Source organism: Erpetoichthys calabaricus, chromosome 2, assembly GCF_900747795.2.
Source record: "Erpetoichthys calabaricus chromosome 2, fErpCal1.3, whole genome shotgun sequence".
NCBI classification, from domain to species: domain Eukaryota; kingdom Metazoa; phylum Chordata; class Cladistia; order Polypteriformes; family Polypteridae; genus Erpetoichthys; species Erpetoichthys calabaricus.
This window is the reverse complement of record NC_041395.2, coordinates 297,626,139-297,650,773: the sequence shown is the minus strand read 5'-3', so window position 1 is coordinate 297,650,773 and position 24,635 is coordinate 297,626,139. Positions and strand designations below refer to the sequence as shown.

The window sequence follows — 24,635 nt, the reverse complement described above, 5'->3', positions numbered from 1 at the left end:
ATTGTAGTTTTTTGCTTAACACATTCATTTCCTTTCTTTGTTTTAACACATTTCAGTCATTTTAACTATGGGTTTAATCATGTTACGACTATTGTTGCCAAAAGCGTGCGGCCAAGAGTCCTTGACTCCAGACACAAGTGTACATACACAGTCAAGGGTTAAATCAAGTAAAATTTTATTATATATAAGTACTTTTCACAGGTGGTTCCTTCCAGCACGTGAGTAGCCACAATATAATAATGAATCTTCTGCTCTCTGCACCAGGCAAGCCTGATCCTCCACCTCCAGACTCCAACTCACCTGGGTGAGGCAGAGTGGCCTCCTTTATACCAGAACCAGAGGTTGTGTTGGTGCTGCCACAAGCCTCATAATGTAGGGACAGTCATTCCCTGCAACACCTATGGAACCGTACAGGGCTGCGCCATGGGACTACAACTCAGAGTATACCCTACAGTTATGGAACTGAGTACACCAGCCCAAGAATGCTGCCACCCAGTACACCAGAGGTGCATGCAGTCTTGGTATGCCTCTCCCCAAGTCCATCCAATACTCTGGCCTGTCAGCAAAAATTTTCTGTTAAATTCTGACGGTATGGCATGTCTAGCTGCTGGCTGAGACAGGACACGCCCTGCCCTGAATATTCACTGTTCTAGCCTCCTGGCTGGGCAAGGGAACAGGGTTCATCCAGGCTAGGATGCCAATCCATCCCCGCTCTGTGGTACACCATCTATTACTTTAAGAGTATCACACGTTTGCTTTAGAGCACAGAATGTAAACTGAAAAAAATGGTTTTCTTAAACAAAAAAGTTCACCTTCTTTTCTGATATCAGAAAAGGAGTGGAAGGTAGCAAAGCAGAGAATTCACTCGAGTTCTATATGCGCAAAGCATAGAATTATTCAACTAAAAATTATATATCGAGCTCATCTGTCTCGCTTAAAACTGTCCAAAATGTTTCCAGGCCAGGATCCAACCTGCGAGCGCTGCAACCAAGCTCCTGCCTCACTGGGTCACATGTTCTGGGCCTGCACCAAACTAACATCATTTTGGACAAAAATTTTTAAGTGCCTCTCAGACAGCCTTAGTATCACAATCCCTCCTAACCCACTAACAGCTGTGTTTGGTGTCCTTCCAGATGGACTTGAATTGGAGAAGGACAAACAAACGGTGATTGCATTCACTACACTCTTGGCACGCAGACTTATTTTGTTAAATTGGAAGAATCCTAATTCTCCTCTTATAAGTCAGTGGGAAACTGATGTTTTATATTATTTGAAATTGGAAAAAATCAAATTTTCAGTTAGAGGATCTGTACAAAATTTTTTCAAAACTTGGCAGGATTTAATCAATATTATTTTAGAATAAGAGAATTAACTATTATTGCATTTAACTCCCTTCTCCATCTCTTATTTATATAGATATTTACTTCTCCCCTTCTTTTGTCTAATGTTGCCTTATTAAAAAGCTTAAAGCAATTTTCCTTTAGCTAAGCTCTCCTTCTCAGGGGTGGGGTTTGATTTGTCTTCAAATTTGTTGGGTTATAAATTGATCTGTTTGTATGGAATGATTACAATGAAAATTAATAAAATAAAAATATAAAAAAAAAAAAAAAAAAAAAAAGTTCACCTTCTTCATGAGAATCATATGAAAATAAGGCTTCATTTTAAATTATAATTTATTTATTTATTTGTTTATTTTAAGATAAAAAGCAATGGGCTGAAGGGAGAAGTGTGAGCCAGGATGACAGCCAGGCCTCCCTGCAAGACACAGTGCAGCACATGAATGAGGTAAGCCAGGCAGTGTGCGGCGCTCATCAGCCTGTTTTTAAAAATTCAATAGAGCCACAAGGAGAGTCTACTGTTAAACAAATTGTTAGATAGCAGAAAGCATGCTTCATTACCCCAGGAGAATGCAGTTCAGCACAAGTGCCTATTGTGTAAGGGAACTTGTTATGACAGGAATTTGAGATTTGCTGCCACAAGAGCTTTACTGAAGGATGAATTAAAAAAGCAGCTATAAATAAAGCAGGAGGTGGCGTACGCTTTCAAGGTGAGCACAGGTAGAATCAAAGATGCGCAGAGCTTTGAAATTCTACATTTTCTTTAAAGGTGTCTCAGCTTAGTTGCTAGTCCTAAAATAAATACTCAAAGTTTTACTCTCATTATGAATGGAAGCACACAGCATTAAATTACTGCTAAAATATGCTAATCTGTCATTAGTTATTTGAGACTTTCCTTTGTATACACATAGCATCATTGTTTCCCTGTATAAAAAAAATATTTATATATATATATATATGTATATTATCTCTCCTGCTTTTTGAAGCCTGCTCATTTGATCAGTATACACAACACGTATCCTTTTTATTTAGGAGCCTGTGCACTGTTCAGGTTTTAATTGTTTTCCACCATCTTGTAAAGTAAACATTCTGAATGTGGTTGGACCAGTTACCATCAAATCAATAATCAGTTACAGTCTGTTTTAAGCCATTAAAAAATGAAGGCAGTTTTATCGCTATTCATGTTTACTTCACATTCCTAGTAAAATTTTCCATTTTAAGGATACTCTTATGGAGTATACCTTTGGTGTGCTTCTTTTCACATTTTAACCTAATTTATATTTTCTGAGGGCAAGCTGTTGAACTGATGTTTTCAGAATATTTTTAAGAAATCCATTGAGAATGCAGACTCATGCTTTCACGTAGGAGGACATAAATTCTGTGATGTGTATTCTGTTTGCAAAAACAGTTGCAGATGAAGAGCTCTGAATTTACTTACCTTATTACTTTAAAACAGGATGTGACCAGATCCCCCCTCTCACAGTCCACAGCCCACTTGCTGGTGTGTATAAAAAAATCCATCTGTGTGAGTCTTTCACATGACAACAGTATTGATGTGCTTGAGTCATTCCAAGTGTCTTCACAGCTGACACAAATGTCAAAGTGGAAAATATCCATGAAGACTGAATCATACAAATAAAATCTTGAACTCACTGAAACTATATTCTCCAAAATCAAAGATTTATTATGTTAAAATGGGCATCCTTCCAACTTGAATGAACCTGCATAAATCAATCGGCTGTATAGAATATATACAATATCTAATCGTCCACATACGCATACCTACTTTTACTTATTCATACAGGGAAGTTCCAGGTTTAGAGTTTTCTTTTAACACTTACAGAATGTCTTTGAGGATGGGAGAACAAAATCGAAGTGTGAGGAAAAAAGCCAAGGCAGGCATGGAGAGAATTTGAAAGCTCTACACAGACAATGGCTGAGCATGGGTTTCAAACCCAGAATGTTCATGAGGTAAAAGCACCAGGGCCGTCTTAACACATAGGCACACTGGGCAGTTGCCCAGGGGCCCCACAAGCATAGGGGTACCGTGCTAATCTATGTATGTTGTGACTTGCGCTGAGTGATTGTTTAGGTAAGGGCCCCAGTGCACTGCTTTGCCCAGGGGCCTATAATGTTGTTAAGATGGCCCTGAAAAGCTGTAACCACTGCAAAACAATATGTGTGGATTAGGCCTGGGAAAATTAATATTGCCACATCCAGGGCCAGCAACAAGGCAAATGCCTCACGCAGTGCTTTGGTCAGAGCGGCATTTTCATGATTTTGTTTTTTTTTAAACATTACAAAATAATAATACTGTAATGATCAGGCTAGAGATGCAGAGGGCCATGTGGCTGGACAGCTACTGAACTTTCAGAAGGCGCAGTGCATTCATTATACAAATGAAACATCTGAGCAAGAGGAAGAAGTCCTAGGAAAATGAGTGGAAGGACCGCGACAGACGGGTTTGAGTGTGGAAGGTGCTGGAATGAAAGCGCTTCCATTCGGCATTGGTGACGGAGTGCAGGAGTCACATGGGTTGGCTGTGATATGGGAGTGGATGAGAAGGAGCAGCATGGTGTGCACAAACAGCACGGAGTAGAGGGGAGGGAGAACACTGTAGCGGAAGACAGTAAAGAGGGGTTAGAGGAGTCTGAGTGCGATTAAAGTTAAGGAGATCACAGAGCTGATTTTATCTCAGCCTCTCCAGGCAGTGCCATCCTCCTCAGACAAGTTTCGACCAGCTGATGAGCATGATGAGGTCAGGCCCCAGTGGCATTACACAGTTATGTCCTCGGCACACCAGTTGAAAAACACATGTGTAGAGTGTAATTATCAAGTTGTTGATGGTGATGAACAATTGAGGATAGTATTTATGGAGTTTTAACACAAGTTTTAATGTATGCCCATTTAAGATATGCATATTCTTTCAATCTGCGGTGGGTTGGCACCCTGCCCAGGATTGGTTCCCTGCCTTGTGCCCTGTGTTGGCTGGGATTGGCTCCAGCAGACCCCCGTGACCCTGTGTTCGGATTCAGCGGGTTAGAAAATGGATGGATGGATGGATATTCTTTCAATTATATCAGTCTTTAGCAGTGCATTCAAAGTCAACAGTCGTAACAATCATTTAATTTTTACTTTGACATACTGCATGCTGTGCCAGTTAGAGAATTAATATATTGGTCTCCTTTTCTTTTTGTGTTACTTTCAATTTATCGTTTAGGAAGGCATTCAAATTCAGGTTGTACTTGCCAAGTAGTATTTTGTTAAATGTTCAAGTTTAAGGTCACTGTGTAAGTTTAAATGATGCCATATTTTTTTTAATTCCTTTGTGTTGATTCTACATTAAATTTGTGATTCTGTGTGTATTTACATCATGATTTATGTATTAATTTTATAATTACATGTTTTAATGTTAGATATGATTAATCACGATTAATTGCAATTAACTATACGCTTAATGCAATTTATTAATTTTTTTTAATTAATTCCCACCCTAGTATAGATTGATTAACAGTTATTTTACTTGAGAAATGTGCCTTACTTCCATATTTTGTTAATTTATAGTATTAATAGAGGTGGCACAGTGGTAATGCTGCTGCCTCACAGTTAAGGTACACCAGGGTTTGCATACTGGGTCCTCCCTGCATGGAGTTTGCATTTTCTCCCCATATCTGTGTGGGTTTTCACCAGTGCTCCAGTTTCCTCCCACAGTCCAAAGACAAACAGATTAGGTTAATTGGTGCCACGAACTTGTCCCAGGTGTGTGTGTGTGTTTGCCCTGAGATGGACTGGTGCCCTGTATAGGGTCTGTTTTGTCTCCCACCCATTGTTAGGTGGGATAGGCTCCGGGGCCCCCCCCAAGACCTTGTCTGGGTTTGACTTAGAAAATGACATGACATTGATAGATTAGAAGATGTTTCTTCTTTAATCATTTGTAATACAGGGTGGACCATTTAAAAGTAGCCTGCATCCGGCAATAGTATAACATGATGAACGAGCAAGTGGATTGTTTTTATTCACTTACCCATAAGTTACAACAGATGCTGAAAGTGGTCCCCGTTCACATCTATGCATCTTTGGGCACATCGGAGCATGTTGGCTGATACTGCTTCCAACTCTTCAACAGTGATGCTGCGGATAGTGTTCGTGATGTTTTCCTTGAGTTCATCCAGGGTATGTGGATTGTTAGTGTACACTTTCTGCTTTAAATTTCTCCAAAGATAAAAATTGCATGTGGACAAGTCCGGGGAACGTGGTGGCCATAACCCCTTGCTCATAGTTTGCTCCTCTGTAAACAGTTCATGAACCCGTGCCAGTGAGTCACGTGAGGTGTGGCATGTTGCTCCATCTTGTTGGAAAGAGCAGTACATTTTTTCTTCTGGTGTTAGTTGGTCGTAAAATTGTTCAAAGATGTCCAGGTAAAGTGCGGTGTTCACAGTTGATTCGAAGAAAATTCGACCCACTATTTGTGTTCCTGACACCGCACACCAAACACGGTGGTCGTGAAGTGGCTACGGCCTCCCCCAAAGAGTGTGGCGCCGGTATTGGAAGCAGGCTACTTTTCAGTGGCCCACCCTGTATGAAAAGTTTCCCTAAAGGCACCTTAAGGGTGTTTCTTCACCAAACATCTTAAATGCCTTATGTTTTTTTACAACTATTAATTAATAGTTTTCATAATGTGGTAGAAAACACAAATGGTAGAATTCAATAATTCATTAGGCATCAATGATAAAAAGTGTCAATCCAGTTTTACATTAAGTTTATTAATATTGTGTGACCACTAGAGGGCTTCTCGGACGCCCAATCCTCAGATGCAACCATGCAGGCCTCAGTCCTGAGATCAAAAGAGTATTTTTATTATATGATATAAATTCACACTTCTCTTTATCCACAACACAGTCACAGTCACCATTCTTACTCTTTTTCTCATACTCCAGTCCTCTGCAGCCAGCATTGTCCACCTCCTTCTCCTGATTCCAACTCACCCGGCTCAGGAAGGCAGTCTTCTTTTAAAGTGGGATCCAGAAGTACTTCCAGTACATTATGGGTACACCTTAGAAGTATTTCTGGATTAGACAGATGATGGCAGGGGAGGTGCTCAGAGGTCCCCAACAGGGGCTGCCTGCGCGGATCCAGACTGAAGCTACACCAGCAGAATGATGCCACTCAGTGTACTGGGGACCATATTACCTCAACAGGGAGTCAACCACTGCTCATTCATTGTATTAGCATCCCAGCTGAGAAAAGTACCACCAGCCATCCCAGCTATGTTACCTGTCCATCCATGAGTTCTTCCACAATTGTCAGTAGCATATTGTATACAATGACATGTGACACAAAATACACTGGACAAGAATTTTTGCTTCTTGAATACATGTGTATCACAAAAAATCAGCATTACATTTTCCTGTCACATACTGTTTTATTGCAATTACCAATTGTTGTGATCTGCTCTCATATTGTTCATATACATATACAGTACAACAGCTACATCTGGAACATCTGTGGTGATATAAAAGTAGTGGCACTGCTGCTAGGGATGCAGCTCAGATAAAAAATCTGCTGTTGTTTCATTTGGGGATGGGACAGCCATGCTAAATAGTTTGTCACATTACGAGAAGTGGCTGCACCATAGGCATTTGGTTCCAGATCAGAAAAGTGTGGCATATAAACCACTTGTTGCCCCAACAATGATATTGTTGCCCCCTCTTCATTTAAAACACGGACTGATGAATAATTTCATGAAGTTGATAAAGAATTTGGGGATTAGTATAGTGTACCAAATACCAAAAACAAAAAAAGAAAGGTGGTGGATTTTGATATTTTAGACAGTTGTTTCTATGAGTAACTGATGAAAAGATAAAGGAAGGCATTTTTGTTGTTCAGACATGTCATCAAAGAAAAGATCTGCTACAAAGGCTGGAGGAAATCGCATGGAAGACATTCAAAGATGTTGTTGGGAATTTTCTTGGCAACTACAAAGCACCAAACTATAGTACATCCAGCTGGTTGACAACATGCTTCAAGCACACAAAAACATAAAGTGCAACATGTCGCTAAAGTCAAAAGTTCTGCATTCACACATGGACTTCTTCCCTGCTAATCTTGGTGTAGTTAATGATGAACATGGTGAAATGTTTCACCAGGACATTGTAACAATGGAAATGAGGCATCAGGGCAAGTGGATTTCATTGGTGCTGACTGACGCAAAAATGAAAAGCATTACATGCTGAGTACAAACGATAATCAGCAGCAAAACATTTTTAACTCAGTTAAACTAGTGCAATGTGTCAGCATCATGAAGCGATTAAACATGCATAATTCAGTTAGATTACAGTTTAAGCTAATTTCATGTATCTCCAAATTCCCACATGATGCAATTAACCCTATTCTCGCTGGTGTAGTTTGTACACCAATCTCAATTATTTTTGTCCATCGTCCTTTTACTTGAACGTACCAGCAGTTTCTGCCATCTATCCTTAGTTTGATTCACTACAAGTACAGTGTCGCAATAGTTTCCCCTCCAGTGTGCCCCCAGCCGGTTTTATGATTGGATGCACAGACGCAAGTTTCATATGGTGCATCTGGTATGCCGCACAGGTACTTACATATGTATGACAATGATGAGATGTTCTTCTTGCAATGACTTTGTCTTCAAAGAACATTCAACAACTGAAGTGAAATGTGATGCATGTGCCAAACCTGCAGTGGATGAACGTGTGACTGGTGACGAATGAACACTGGAGAAGTGGATCAGGTTTATTTTCTGATAGTCCCAGAAAGTGTCATACTATTCAGTAATATGATATTAAATTACATTAAAAACATGTTTAAAATTATTGCAATATTTTATATTACAATCCCACAGAGAGCATATAAATATCTGTTTTAACTCTGGTGCATAAAGTATACCGCAAGAGTACTTATAAGATGAAAAATGGTGTGAGTAGTAAAGGTTTAATCTGAAATTGCCATTTATTTGTATTTGTGGGATGCCAATGAGCCCCAAACTCCAGACACCAACACACCCAACACAGCCCCAGGTTCAAATAAAGGTTTTTGTTTATTAAACATAGTATCTTTACAAATGAAAAAGATCCCCAGAACAGATAATATACTGTTCCTTTCCCTCCTTCCACTTCACCAGGTGAGTGTCGCCTTCTGCCTCCTGCCTCTGACTCACTTGAGGTCAAGCAGCTTCCGTTATGTTGGACCCAGGAGTACTTCCAGTTGCCATAGCACTGAATGGCAGACGCACTTCCGGGTCACATGGAAGATCAATGAAACAGGGAGTTCTTTAGCGGCCTCTGGTGTCACCCAAGGACCCCATCAGGTTTGTGTGTCAGGGAATCCCATGGATCCCTGTGGGTGTCCATGCTGGGTCCATGCGCACTGCAATCTATTGTACTGGGGGAGGAATTGTTCTAGATAGAAAATCGCCCCCTGTCCTGCCACTATGGCCTCCAGGCCAGGAAAGGCACTATTAACCATCCTGGTAAGGATGCCTCTCCATCAACCTTGACATCTACAAGTGTTATTTTTACACATTTCAATTTTTTTCCCCCACATGATCCTGTACTAGATATAAATGTGTTAGTACAAAGGTGGGTGCATGAATTTATTATGTATTGATTTATTATTCATGTTATTCCCAGGTTGCACAACCCATGGTTAGTGTTGCTTTCAATTTTTTTATTTTGTTTTCACTTTTTCAAACTTCAAACCCAACTTGTCCAGTTTCACAGGTCGATTAAGTTATTAATTCTTGAGTTGGGAAAGAAAACATTGTTTTTTGCCGTTGTTAAAAAGACAATCTGATGGTTATCCACAGCAAGGCTCTTAGAATAAAATTTTAGTTAATGCTTTCTGTCTTTTTACTGCCGAACATTTCTGTAGACTGTTCTCTATGTCCATTTTCTTGTGATCTATTGTGGATTTTAATTATCCGGTTTTGCACTTTGTTGCCTTGCTGTGTTAAATTGTACTTCTTCATGCGTTACTAAATGCACCATATGAAACAAAGTCTGATTGATTGACTGTCTTATTTTGTAGCTGAACACTCAAGTTTTTCCTGCAGTTTTTAATCTTAATAAGTGGCTTGGCATGTTTCCTTAGGCTCAGAGTTGCTAAGAATTAAGCTCTCTGGAGTTCTAGGCAGCTTTTGTGTAAAGTAGGAACACCGTTTATTTTTTGCATTTCTAATTTTATTGATTAAATTAAAGTAGGAAAGTCAAGAATTGTATGAGAGGTCTTGATACAAATAAACCTTGAGGTTTTTAAGACTGCCTCCCGGTCCTTTGGGGCAGGCCTCTCCCTTAGATTCTAATGTTTTGGCTTTATTTCTATTGTTTATTTTCCCTTTTAGTACCTCCAAGAACAGAAAGTTAGTGAGTGAACGCTACAGTTAACACATGCATTGCTGGGACGCTTGATGCTACTTGGAAAATATTTTCAAGCAGGAATAAAAAATGTAGTGAAGACCTAGAAAAATGGTATCTTAAGTACTATTGATAATGAAAAATGAAAATCCATAGGGGTGAAGTGGTGGTTAGTGCCTTGTCCTCACAGGGCTTCAAATTCAAAGATCTAAGTTTATATCCAATGCTAATGCACTGTTCATACGGAGTTTATATGTACTCAGGCATGGCCACACTGGTTTCCTGTCACATTCTAAAAACTTACAAACTAATGATCAGTATAAGTGAGTGTAATACCCACATGTACTCACACCACAGATTAAATTTACGATTGCCAATGCACCTAACCTGCATGTCTTTGGACTGTGGGAGGAAACCGGAGCACCCGGAGGAAACCCACGCAGTCACGGGGAGAACATGCAAATTCCACGCATGGAGGACCCGGGAAGCGAACCCAGGTCTCCTTACTGCGAGGCAGCAGAAGCTATATATATATATAGTGGCAGACGGCGGTGGTTCCTGTCCAGCCAGGATGCCTTGATGGTGACAGGACCGGGGGAGAGGACATGTCAACTGAAGCACCTCCCCCAGAACACAAGAGGAGAGCCCCCCTGGATGGCATTGGGGTCATGGGCTTGGAGTTTGGAAGCTCAACCTTGCTGAGGCCTGTGGCCACCAACAGGGGGCACCTGGAAGGCTCCGGAACCTTGGACTGCAGCCCTTCCGCCACACATTCAAGGAGCTGGAGTCGGGAGGTAGAGGACGGAGCTTGCGGGAGAGGAGTGGAGGCAGAAGAAGGAAAGAAGAAGAAGAATAGAATAGAGAGAGAGAGAGAAGAGAGGACTGAGCAATAATTGCTGGGGATTGGGCACTGTGTGCTGTGCTAAAGAAAAAGGAAAATAAATGTGTGTGTTTTGTAGTTTGTGTGTCCTGTGTCTGTCTGGGGTCCGGGCTGATCTTCACAATATATACACACTATATTCATTCTGTTATATCTTCATATATATATTATGTATATATATGAAGCTGTAGCAGAATGAATTATTAAACATAAGGAACAGGATTGAATGTATCTTCAGGGTTAACCAAATGTAACTTAAGCTTAAGCACATGGAGTTTCTGCCTTGTCTTAGAGAAGATACTAACGTAAAGTTAATGAGTAATGCACACCCCACCAGAAAGTGGAAATAAACTGATGGGAATGCCCATACCCTCCTCCTATGAAGCAGTGATAAGATCAATAGGACAATCCGCAAACACCCCTCTTAACAATGCAGTGTTCATAATAATGGGAAAGTCGACATAAGTCTGAAATTACTGGTGGCATTAGTTGATTGGAGGAGGTGATAAAGTTCTTCATATTAAGAGCCAGATGACGTGATGTTTTAGATAAGGTGATATAATCAGAAAAACAGTATAAAAAACAGATTAATTGTTTAATTGATTGCTCACTCCAAGGACTGAGACATTTGTGAATAATTCTGTGCAAATGAAGAAATGTTCTGCATTCTCATCTAAGTTCCATGATAGCCTTCTTTGAAGATGGAGGAAAGTCTCTTTCTAATTGTAGCTGCACACAGATCAAGTAATTAAAACATAAGGCATGTAATGTGACATGCTGTTTTAGGGTACAATGATTAACTCTATCATAATTTTTATTTTTTTTAGTTAGAATTCCTTTTGCATGAAAGAATTCAATCCAATGGCTTGAACCCCTTAAGGCAGCTGTTTTTAGCCAATGACCCAACTGGGAGAGGCACTGTGTCCAGGTAACCTATTTTCTATCTTTAGAATAAGTCTGTTATTGCACCATGGCTTCCACATATCCATCCATTAAATTTTAAATGTGTAAGTCAAGTCACCAAGTGATGAAAATGATAGATGGTTTGTAAATGCTTTGCATGTCAGATCCTGTTTCCCCCATTTTTGAAACCTTGGTTACCCTGACCTTCTAATATAGAACCCTGGTTCTTTGTGGATTGGTGATTCTTCTTCTCTTCATCTTAATAGACTGACTACAGTCATAACACAGACAATGTGTAAGGAGAGAAAAAATAGAGAAAACACCCAAAAAATGAGCAACACTGCTACACACCAGTTTACTTTTTGATTCTGATAACTGTTTTTTAAATGACTTAATGTATTTATTCTTTTAATGATGATAATAAACTACTTGTTTATGTTTTAGAGAAGCCCTAAATATTATTCTTACAAAATTTCTTGGAAGATTTATTAGCTCAACGCAGTTTGGTCACCTTTTAGACAGGTACGATAATATTTTCTTGCAATTATTATTCATATTAGAGATAATAAAATGGTACTGTGAACAACATATAAGACTGTAGTGAGGGGCAGCAAGGCTGATAGAGAGGGGGGAGAGTCGGTTTCTGTCTAATATGATATTGTCACAACTGTTTAATAACTTAGAGATCCCAGATTCACAGCCAGCCTCTCTCTGTCACAAAGTGAAATGGACCCTAAGTGATATCCTGCCTGTGACAAAGTTTAAAAGCAGATTATTGGTAGGTAACATTTTCATTGCATAAAAACTTCTTAAGTTAAATAACTTATAGATATCACAAGAGATTCTTTTAATTCAGAAATAACACTGCCTTATACAAATATCATATTCTGCTGTAGGCTTTACTCAAAATTGACTAGTATTAGAAGATGGTAGATAAGTGTGTTTTTACGCAGAAGTTAGTACAGGGTTCTAAGTCTCATGGTCTGAAAAAATATAATTTGACCAATTATTATTTATTATTATTTATGGTAGTGCTATCTGATGACTAGCTTTTGAGGAATAAGACAGCAAGATACTGGAGATTATAAAATGTCTGAGCTCAAGGACCTTTCATGCTTTCTAAAAGATAGATAGATAGATAGATAGATAGATAGATAGATAGATAGATAGATAGATAGATAGATAGATAGATAGATAGATAGATAGATAGATAGATAGATAGATAGATAGATAGATAGATAGATAGATAGATAGATAGATAGATAGATAGATAGATAGATAGATAGATAGATAATTCTGCACAAACATCCTTGGGATTTCAGAGATAAGTAGAATAACCAGGGAAAACTCTGATAGACAAGGCAGGTTATATGGAAAGGTACATAGCTTTATAACATTTGGGAACACCAAATCTTCAGTGCACTAAGCTGGTCACTTTATACATGAAGCTTACATGTTCTTCATATAGATTTTTAAAGGGTACTTTAGCACATTCTACAACCATGTATTTTAGGCTGAATGTCACCTCTAAACTGGCCCTGTGTGAACTGAGTATTAACTGATGCCCTGTCATGAGTTTATTCCTTTTTTGCTCCTCACGGTGCTAAGGTGGGGTCTCACTCACTTCTTCTTCTTCCTCTTTCGGCTGCTTCCATTAGGGGTTGCCACAGCGGATCATCTTTTTCCATATCTTTCTGTCGTCTATATCTTGCTCTGTCACACCTATCACCTGCATATCCTCTTTCACCACATCCATAAACCTTCTCTTAGGCCTACATCTTTTCCTCTTGCCTGGCAGCTCTGTCCTTAACATCCTTCTCCCAATATACTCAGCATCTCTCCTCTGCACATGTCCAAACCAACACAATCTTCCCTTTCTGACTTTGTCTCCCTATCAACCAACCTGAGTTGACCCTATAATGTACTCATTTCTTATCCTATCCATCCTTGTCATATCCAATGCAAATCTTAGCATCTATAACTCAGACACCTCCAGATCTGTCTCCTGCTTTCTGGTCAGTGCCACTGTTTCCAACCCATATACTGTAACATAGCTGGTCTCAATACCGTCCTGTAGACCTTCCCTTTTACTCTTGCTGATACTTGACTGTCACAAATTACTCCTGACACTCTTCTCCACCCATTCCACCCTGCCTGCAGCCTTTTTTTCCACAATCCCCATTACTCTGTACTGGTGATCCCAAGTATTTAAACTCATCCACCTTCGCCAACTCTACTCCCTGCATCCTCACCATTCCACTGGCCTCCCTCTCATTTACACACATGTATTCTGTCTTGTTCTTACTGACCTTCATTCCTCTCCTCTCTAGAGCATATCTCCACCTCTCTAGGGTCTCCTCGACGTGCTCCCTACTCTCGCTACAGAAATGTCATTAGCAAACATCTTAGTCCACAGGGACTCCTGTCTAATTTAGTCTGTCAACATGTCCATCACCATTGTAAATTAGAAAGGGCTCAGAGCCAATCCCTGATGTAATCCAACCCTCATGTTGAATGCATCCGTCTCTCCTACCGCAGATCTCACCACTGTCATACTTCCCTCGTACATATCCTGTACAACTCTTATGTACTTCTCTGCCACTCCCGACTTCCTCATGCAATGCCACAACTCCTCTTGAGGAACCCTGTCATATGCTTTCTCCAGGTCCACAAAGACACAATGCCATTCCTTCTGGTCTTCTCTGTACTTCTCTATCAACACCTTCTCATCTGTGGTGCTCTTTCTTGGCATGAAACCATACTGCTCCTCACTAATCATCACCTCCCTTCTTAACCTAGCTTCCACTACTCTTTCCCATAACTTCATGCTGTGGCCTTTTCCTCCTTCCTCTGTCCAGATGTCATACCAATCACCCTTCTTGCTGTCACCCTTACTACATCTGCTGTAGTTTCCCAACTGTCTGATAATTCTTCTCTGCTACCCAGTGCCTGTCTCACCTTCTCCCTAAACTCAACCTTGCAGTCTTCCTTATTCAACTTCCACCATTTGATTCTTGGCTCTGCCCTCACTCTCCTCATCTTCTTGATCTCCAACTTCATCCTATAGACCACCTTCCTATGCTCCCTAATTACACTTTCCCCTGCCACCACTTTGCATTCTTACATCTCCTTCAGATTGACTCATCTGCATAGGATGTAATCTACCTGTGTGCATCTTCCTCCACTCTTGTATGTCACCTTATGTTTCTCCCTCTTCTTAAAATTCACCACAGCTATGTCTATCCTTTTTGCAAAATCCATAATCATCTGACCTTTTTCATTCCACTCCTTGACAGCATACCTACTCATCACCTCCTCATCTTCTCTGTTCCCTTCGCCAACATGTCCATTGAAATCCACTCCAATCACCACTTTCCATCCCTTGGGTATACAGTTCATCACCTCATCCAACTCAGAAATCTTCTGTCTCATTCATAGAACACCTAACTTGTGGGGCATATGCACTAACAACATTCATCATCACACCTCCAATTTCCAGCTTCATAATCATTACTCTGTCTGACACTCTTTTCACCTTCAAAACACTCTTGATATACTGTTCCTTCAGAATAACCCTTACTCCATTCCTCCCATCCACACAATGATAGAACAATTTGGACCCACCTGAATCCACCTGGCCCTACTTCCTTTCCATTTAATCTTTTGCACGCACAATATATCAACCCTCCTTCTCTCCATCATATTGGCTATCTCTCTCCCCATACCAGTCATACTGCCAAGTTCCTACTCTCAGGTCCACACTCTTTACCTTCCTCCTCTACTCCTGCCTCTGGACACGTCTCCCCCCTCTTCTTCTCCTTCTTCATTCACTGCTGTCCTTTAATGGAAATGGTAGTTCTTGAAAACAGATGCTTGCATAGATTATTACATTTGATTTCTTTACAAATTCCACACAAATATTTTTAATTTGTTTTATATGCAATAGTATACTTTGTTTTGTAAACTGCCTTGAGTTGGGGTTGCCATATACTGTACCAATACATGTTGTTTGTTTGATTTTCTATATCTTGCAAGAACTTATTGCATGCCTCTGTATGAATTGCCCTGTGTTTATTTATTTTTCTAATTTGTTTTCAGACTGAATGTAAAGGAGAAAAGTTTGATCAGCTTTGAAACATTTGCCAAGGAATTTGTAAAGAAAGAACATGGGGATGATCATGCCTGGATGGACCCTATAAAAAGAAACAATGAAACAATAAAGAAAAATACTGTGCAAGCTGATCTCACCCTAAAGAAGTTGGTTAAGGACAGGTAAAGCACATGTACTGTAGTTCTTCATTTCATGTAGGCTTTGAGTCTTGGGTTTAATTCTAAGCTATGGGCCTTTTTTGTGGAGCTTGCAAGGTCTGCCTTTATTTAAGCCTTTTCACAGTTTCACGTGTATAAACCTATTGATCCAATAGATTTATAGACTTATACAACGGGTGTATAAACATGTATAGAATATGATGAAATACTTACTTTTATGTGCTAATCTTCATGCAACACGTCACCACTGTATGGCACCATGATTAGTGAATATAACTACTTTACCTCAAAATGTGTAATAACTCTACAAATCATTTATTCCACTTGGTAACCTTTCAGCATTCTATCTGACATCTTTCACATTTCTTAATATACTTGTCTTCTGTGTTAATGAAGGAATGAGCTGAACTGTATATGGGCTTCAATCTGTTTTTCTACTACAGCCATACGTTTTTCATTTTAGTGCTTCCTACTTATGTGCTCCTCCTACTCTGATAAATAGATGGTTAACAATGGAGAATTAACCAGTTTGTACTGGTTTATTTGAACATTGCACCAATCTACTTATTTTTGTTGTTGGAATTGTACATAGGGAATAAGTTTCATATTAATAGATAATTTCTTTTATGTACTCAGTTAACTTTAGTTAAGTTTAGTTTAGTTAATCCATTTCCTGGATAAATTGGAGAAGCAACAAATTAGAGCCTAGTTTCAATAGAAGTTTAGGTTCTCTGTACAATATATAAAAACAATTTCATGTGAGAATTCTTTGCCTTCAAAATGCAGTTTCAGATACCTTAAAATATCTACTTCTGCATTTTGAGATAATTCTGATGTGTTCCAAGGTAACGTAAAAAAAACTGTAATGTGATGGGTCTTTGTAAATTTTATTATGCTTATTGCTATGAATATTTTACCCTATAAGAATTGTATTTTATTGGCTTTTAATTCTATTTGCAGTATATGACCTTTGGTTTACACTGTATAGAGCTGATCATGCAGTTTGGCATTTTTCAAATAGGAAATGCTTTCTTCCTTTCAAATTTTGCAAGGCACAAACCATTGTTTGGGATAAAGATGGACAGAAATCTTTAACTAACTAGGCCTTTGCTAGAGGTTAAAGTTGAAAGAAAATATATTTTGAAGCAACAGGCTAGCATTTTGGTTAATTGTATAGGTAAGCAATTCATGAAAATAATTAATCAAATTGATTTTGTTGGTCATAGATCATCCATTGTCTCATGGTCTCATACTATAGTATACTATAGCTCATATAAACTGTATATGAGGAAAAATGTCAATGGCTTCCACCTATTAAACCATTCCTGTTTTGGGGGTTATCTCATTGTTGCCCCTCTAGTGCACCTGTTGTTAATTTCATTAACACCAAAGCAGCAGAAACTGATTAAGAACCCTCTCTGTCGTCTGGAGTTTTTTTGTTTTTTTCTGTCCTCCCTGACCATCGGAACTTACTTTTATTGTATGTTAATTAGCATTCTCTTATTTTAATTCTTTTTTTGTCTTTTTTTTCTCTTTCTTCATCATGTAAAGCACATTGAGCTACATTATTTGTATGAAAATATGCTATATAAATAAATGTTGTTGTTGTTGTTACTTAACTGACCAGATCAATAGCCCAGAAGTTTCATTGACTTGATGCTATAATCTGATTAAAAAGTGTTCCTTTAATTTTTTGAGCAGTATATATATATATATATATATATAAGAGCACAAACACTCATACTGCAAAGAAACGTTTTCGTCAATTGTTTTTACAAAACTCAAAAGACATTGATGGGAGGGAGGACGAACAGTTTATACTGGAGGACCGGAAATTAAACTGTGAGATGCTGGGAAAACCGTGGTGGAGTATGGGAGTACATTTACATTTACATTTACATTTACATCATTTAGCAGACGCTCTTATCCAGAGCGACTTACAACAGTGCTTAGTAGTCTACGACTGTTCTTCAGTCTTTAAGGCTAGGATTAAATCTACTGTCATTAAACAAGTTACCGCTGACCAAGTTGTATACAAAACCATGCTAGAAGAAAATAGTAAGTTAGTACAAAATTTTTTTTTTTTTTTTTTTTTGAAAAAAAAGGGTAGAAAAAAAAAGTATGGGGACTTTAGTCCAAGTGCTGTTGAAAGAAGTGTGTCTTCAGGCGACGTTTGAAGACAGTGAGGGTCTCCGCTGTTCGTACAGCAAGAGGAAGTTCGTTCCACCACTGAGGAGCCAACACTGCAAAGAGTCTTGATGCATGTCGTCCTCTTCTTTTAAGTAAGGGTGGTTCGAGACGTGCAGTGCTTGATGTTCTGAGACAGCGAGAAGTGACACGCTGCTTGACCAGTGCTGATATGTAAGGTGGTGCAGCTCCAGTTTTGGCCTTAAAGGCAAGTGTTAGGGTTTTGAACCTGATGCGGGCAGCCACAGGGAGCCAGTGCAGGTTCCGCAGCAGAGATGTAGTGTGCGAGAATTTGGGAATATCAAAAACGAGTCTTGCAGCTGCATTCTGGATCAGTTGAAGTGGTCGTGTTGCCTTTAGTGAAAGTCCAGACAGCAGAGAGTTGCAGTAGTCCAGCTTAGAGATGACCAAGGTCTGGACAAGAAGCTGAGTAGCCTCTGCAGTGAGAAAGGGGCGGATTCTCCTAATGTTGTAAAGGAGATATCTGCAGGACCTGGAGAGGTTGCTGATGTGTGGAGAGAAAGACAATTCTTCGTCTAGAGTGACACCAAGACTTCTTGCCGTTTTTGAGGGGACGATAACCAAGTTGTCAAGAGAGATTGCAAGGTCAAGATTCGGAGATGAGTTGCCTCTGATATACAAGAGTTCAGTCTTGCTGGGATTCAACTTGAAGTTGGAGTATGATGTCATCAATGGGTAAGCAGAGGGAAGAAAGGAACCCGGAAGTGTGCTTCTCTTAAAGCCATCCAGGCGATCTTTACGGCGGCAGCGTCCCGGTCTTTCTGAGGAAGCAAAGAGAGAGAGATTAGTACGCTGCCGTTGTCCCCCTGCAGGACTTGTCGTGAAGCAATCCGGGTCGTTAAGCTGCTCCCCAAGTGCTCGTGCATGACAATATATATATACTGTATATACTATAGCAAATATGTCTGCGTGCGAACTTCCTCTTTTCTCTAATTAACAAATATTATGTAAAAGAACTGTATATATCCTACTTTTGTTTATTGTTTCAAATATGCAAACATTAGTAACATCAGCATGTAAGCCGTGTATGACGTAACGGGAATGGATATGGGAGGGGGGATCTGAAATTCTTTAAATGGATATCTCAAAAGAAAACAATTTCTTCAAGACTTATCATTGAAAGGGCTTGAATCCATTGATTGTATTATAATAAAAGACCTTCTATTTGATAATTCTCTGGTGTCGGTCCCTTTATCTTTCACAAGCTCTGGTACAAAAAAATGAATTAGGTCCTCCTCTTGTGAAATTAAATTAAATTTAATTAAAAATTACTGCCATCAATGTCAAGTATGCAAGCTACTGTATATACACGGTCAATAGTTGAAATTGAACTCTATGTAGTTGTGGGAATAACACCATCATTAAGATTTTCATTCCGATGTCAAGTAGGCAAGATAGTTAATAATAAAACCTTGTGAAACAACAATTATGCAGTCACTGAAGGCCCTCCAGCTCAGTCGGACCCCGGTGCAACTGCCTTGCCTACACTGCCGAGTTACACCACTGAAATTAAAGTAATTTTGAGATATTATATATTGTCGTTAATTCTACCCCTGTAAAAGTGAGCCAAAAACAATGAATTATTAGGAATTATTATGTATTACATAAACATGTAAATAGCCTGACGTTGCAATCAGTAGAAGTGTGCTTCTTTGGGCACTTTTCTTATAATATTTTTTCTTTTGCTTGCACATGAGAGGGTTAATGTCAGTGCCTGATCTGCACAATCGATATGCCCCTTGCACATTTCCCCCGACATGAACATTGACAGTTGCTGCATTATGAGCAATCCTTAGGGGGCTAGTGTCTTTCTTGTCCATCCACTTGATCACAATCATTTTTTTCTTTTTGCCACAAAGCTACTTGCACCTTGGTGAAGCTTCACAGGACCAAATTCATCTGACATATTATGGTAGTTTGGTCGTACAGTGCCATAGTGAAGTTTAGATTTCACTAACCATGTCAACATCTGATGACCAATTCTCATTGTCACTACTATGTCTTGGTTCACTTTCAGTTTGTTCTAAAACTGGTTTTACAGCATCACTTTTACACACCATTGTGTTTTGGCTGAATGCTTTGACCCACTCATGAATATTGATGAGTTACCTTGGTGTGACAAAATACATAGAAATATTCACGATTTATTGCAGCATTATGTTATTTCATTCAGTAGATGGCAGCAGACTACTGACCCCGAGTCTGACTTGGGGGTTAACTGTAATAACATAGAATTCCGAGTCTGAGTCACACTCAGGGTGAATGCCTAGGAGGTTTAGTTGCATTTCAGATATGCCAAAATCTGTGTACACTATTTTAAGATATCTCAAAATATAATTACAGATATCTTGAATACATTTCAAATACTTTAAAATGAACATTGCACCATTTTAAGATATTGTCGCATCCAAGTCTGGCAGCCGAGGGACTGTTGAGTCTATCAGGGAGTGCAGAGAGCAGCCTGGAGAACTGCCATCAGGGAAATGATTGATGCCAGAATGAAGAAAAGGTGTGGTACCCTGAATGGAGGAGCTGGCAATGGGTTCTGGATGGTTTTGGGGATGATGTAAATGTGTGGTATATAAGGCTGAGGTATGAGCGTGGGGAGAGAGAGAAGAATTCTATGTAGGGAACCAGAATATTTAGGGCATCTGTCATGGCCACAAAAACGAGAGTTTTATAGGTAATTGTAAATGGTTCCTGTTCAATTTCCTTTGTTGTTGTTTTACATTTGTGTATTCTTCTTACACTGTTAAGAGTAAACTGTTCTTGCAATCACTTCTTTGTCCTTCTGTCTAACATTTTATGGGGATGTCACTTTGATATCATAAAATCTTCTGAGTTATCTTAAAATACATTATGAGATATCTCCAAATGGGGATTTTGCCAGCCATATCACATGTGATAAAATCATTAGACATGAAGTTCCAGTAACATATAGATTGGCTTTACTCTCAACATTTACAATTCAGACCTTTTTACTTTATTCCCATCACAAGTCCAGCTGCTTTCTCATGTTTTTATTCACATCTAATTTATTGGTTGTCCGCTCTCCTGCAAGCAAAGCTTGCCCTTATGACTAAAGACAGAATCAAACCTTTTTTGATCTTATCGAAGTGAGTCTCAGACTAGTTGGAGTGAGTCCCCTTTGAGGTCCAAAGCCTTAACCACTATGTCACACTGCCTACCTACATATCTTAAACCTGCACAAATCATATTATGTGATATCATCTACTGTTAAATTCTGCTCCGTAATATTTTTATTCTTATACTGTATTGAGGATTTGTTCTGTTCTGTGTATTGTATTGTATTGACCCCTTCTTTTTGACACCCACTGCACGCCAAACCTACCTGGAAAGGGGTCTCTCTTTCCTTCTCTTCTTAGAAAGTCAAGGCTGGGGGGCTGACAAGAGGCAGGACCTGTTAAAGCCCATTGCGGAACTTCTTTTGTCATTTTAGACTACAGTAATCTCTTCCTCCATCGCGGGGGTTGCGTTCCAGAGCCACCTGCGAAATAAGAAAATCCACGAAGTAGAAACCATATGTTTATATGGTTATTTTTATATTGTCATGCTTGGGTCACAGATTTGCGCAGAAACACAGGAGGTTGTAGAGAGACAGGAACGTTATTCAAACACTGCAAACAAACATTTTTTTTTCTTTTGCAAAAGTTTAAACTGTGGTCCATGACAAGACAGAGATGACAGTTCCATCTCACAATTAAAAGAATGCAAACATATCTTCCTCTTCAAAGGAGTGCGTGTCAGGAGCACAGAATGTCACATAGATAGAGAAAACAATCTCTAGCAAACAAATCAATAGGGCTGTTTGGCTTTTAAGTATGTGAAGCACCGCGGCACAAAGCTGTTGAAGGCGGCAGCTCACACCCCCTCCGTCAGGAGCAGGGAGAGAGAGAGAGAGAGAGATAGAGAGAGACAGAGTTTGTTTTTCAGTCAAAAATCAATACGTGCCCTTCCAGCTTTTAAGTATGCGAAGCACCGTGCAGCATGTCGTTTCAGGAAGCAGCTGCACAAAAGATAGCAATGTGAAGATAATCTTTCAGCATTTTTAGACGAGCGTCCGTATCGTCTAGGTGTGCGAACAGCCCCCCTGCTCAATCCCCCTACGTCAGGATCAGAGAAAGTCAGCGCAAGAGAGACAGAGAAAAGTAAGTTGGGTAGCTTCTCAGCCATCTGCCAATAGCGTCCCTTGTATGAAATCAACTGGGCAAGCCAACTGAGGAAGCATGTACCAGAAATTAAAAGACCCATTGTCCGCAGAAATCTGCGAACCAGCAAAAAATCCGCGATATATATTTAAATATGCTTACATATAAAATCCGCGATGGAGTGAAGCTGCGAAAGGCGAAGCGCGATATAGCGAGGGATCACTGTATGCAAAAATATATTGTATAGCTGGTGCTTATATAAGTAGCATTGGGTTGCAGGTGAGATAGGATGCTATAGCTATAGATAGAATGCAAGTCTATTGTAAGACTGCAAATACTCACAGCCTCACATGTACAGGGCTATTTTAATCTAATGGGGCACATCTTAAATTCATAATAGGAAGGAATGAGCATTAAAAGAAACACAAAATATTAAATGCATAAACTCTTTCAACCACAGGGCCTAGTCTATGCAGAATATTTTTCAAACATGCTCCTTTTTCATTCTCCCTTTATCTCATAAAACACTTGACTGTATTACCTTCTTATTCCGTAAATTTTTGTCACTGCTTACTTCCTGACTTCATTCGTCACATGCAAAGAGCGGCCCTTTACAACCCCCTCTCGATACAGGGTTACTTCAAGAGTCTGGAAAGTCTTATAGAAATCCCAAAGTCACTGCGCCCTCCAGTAATCCCTAGAACTTCTTAATCTCCGAGCCTACTATTCTATTTAAGGGTCTGTAGCCCTTAAGAATGTTCAGGCTACTTCGACTCTGTCTCAGGCCGCAGGGTCCTACTGCTCCTATATGAGACAGCCACTGTCTAGGTTAGGAAAACTGACAGTTTTTGTCAAAGGACAAACAAGACAAAAATATGTAGTATCTTTCATTAAAAAATATTATAAAAAAGAAAATAAAATGTATTTTGACATTTCATCAAAACATCAAAAAGAGAACATAAATGAGAATATTCACTGTATTCATTTTTTTACTTTTATTATGTACGTTCAATAAGTTTAATCATGTTCTTTGAGAAACAGCAGTAGCATCCATACTTTGTTTTCAATTTTTAGTGTTCTAGTATACATAATAAAAAGAATAACCAATCCAGCCAAATGAGAGCTTGGTTTTATTCAGTATAAAAGGTAAAATTAATTTGATTTATGCTATTTCAAAAATAAACCATATTGTGATCAAAGAGATCAAGCCACTGTCAAGCCTGAATATTAAGTTCTCATTTCTGTTTTTACTGTATCATATGATGTCGGATTCCTTTTTATCCCAGTTAAACACCCTAAAACTTGATACATTTATTTGTGTGTATTGAAGTAACAGAGCACATTTTTTGATCAAGGTATGACATGGCTGGTGGTGAATTTGTCAGAAAAGAGTATCTAATGAAGACTTTGGGATCCGAGAACGCGAGCGGCGCAGAAGAACAAAGGCGGCTGCTCCTGTCAGCGCTCAGCAGGGTATCGAGCAGCGCTTTCAGAGAAAGTCAGCCAAGTAAGGAAAACATTGCTTTAAACAAAAAAAAACAGAAAGAAATTGTGCAGCTTCTTACAAAGATACAGCTATTAAAATGAATTCAACAATGCCTCTTATGAAACGTTATCCCTTGTGAATAATGTCAGGTTGTCTTTAGTCTTTTTAACAAATAATTTCCCATTTTAGGCAGATGTTGTATAAATGTCCTTGATACTGGAATGTCGTATTTTCTTAATGTGTTATTAATTTTTTGAAATTATATTAAATTTAACAGTTGTACATTTTATAAAATGTGTTTTTTTAGTCACTTTTTTGTGGATTATGATGGCTTAGTAGTTAGTTAGGCTGCCTAATGGATCAAGGGTCTTGGGTTTAACTCCCATGCCCAATTTCTATAGTACGCTCTCACAATATTTGCTTGCATGAATCTAAGTTTCAAGATTTGCATATTAGTATCAGGGGCCTCTATAAATTGCATTTATTTTGATTCATAATTAATATTTTTTGACATTTAGGTTTCTAAATACAGTATAAACTGTATCTATGTTCATTATTTATTTTCTTTCCTCTCACTTTGTTGATGTCATCATGTGTGTTTGACTATGTAAATTGCTTTACTATCCCCATAATGAAATGGTGAATACTTGACACAATCTTATTTAAAAACAAGGGGCTACAGAATTCTCCTGCCAATTCTTTATATAAAGAAAGAAATAGACTCCACTGTTTAAAATAAAGGTGCCATAGTGGTTCTTCAGAGCAATGCTATAGGGGAAGCATTTTTGGCTCCCAAAAGACCTATCCACATGAAGGTTCCAGAAAGACCCTTTATTTATTTAGATCTGTAACAAGCTTTACACAGTAAATATCCATGAAAGATGGTAACAGATTTCTAAAATTCCAATGGGTCATAATTTTAAAAGGACTTGTCCTGCATACGTACAGGAACACAGGCTAAGTACACGTTTTAATGTGATAGCTTTCTGCTAGGTAAAATACCAT

The 24,635-nt window shown here is 39.0% G+C and overlaps 1 protein-coding gene across 1 annotated transcript in view; it reads left to right on the top strand.

The window, feature by feature from the left end:
- Positions 1-24,635, top strand: part of LOC114647210 (EF-hand calcium-binding domain-containing protein 6-like) — a 76,280-nt gene that overhangs the window by 10,437 nt on the left and 41,208 nt on the right. Inside the window, exons 2-6 of the mRNA XM_051922166.1 lie at positions 1,700-1,785; positions 11,423-11,523; positions 11,943-12,020; positions 15,597-15,770; positions 23,500-23,651. Of these exons, the coding sequence (XP_051778126.1) occupies positions 1,700-1,785; positions 11,423-11,523; positions 11,943-12,020; positions 15,597-15,770; positions 23,500-23,651 (591 nt within the window). The remainder of the gene's footprint in view (positions 1-1,699; positions 1,786-11,422; positions 11,524-11,942; positions 12,021-15,596; positions 15,771-23,499; positions 23,652-24,635) is intronic.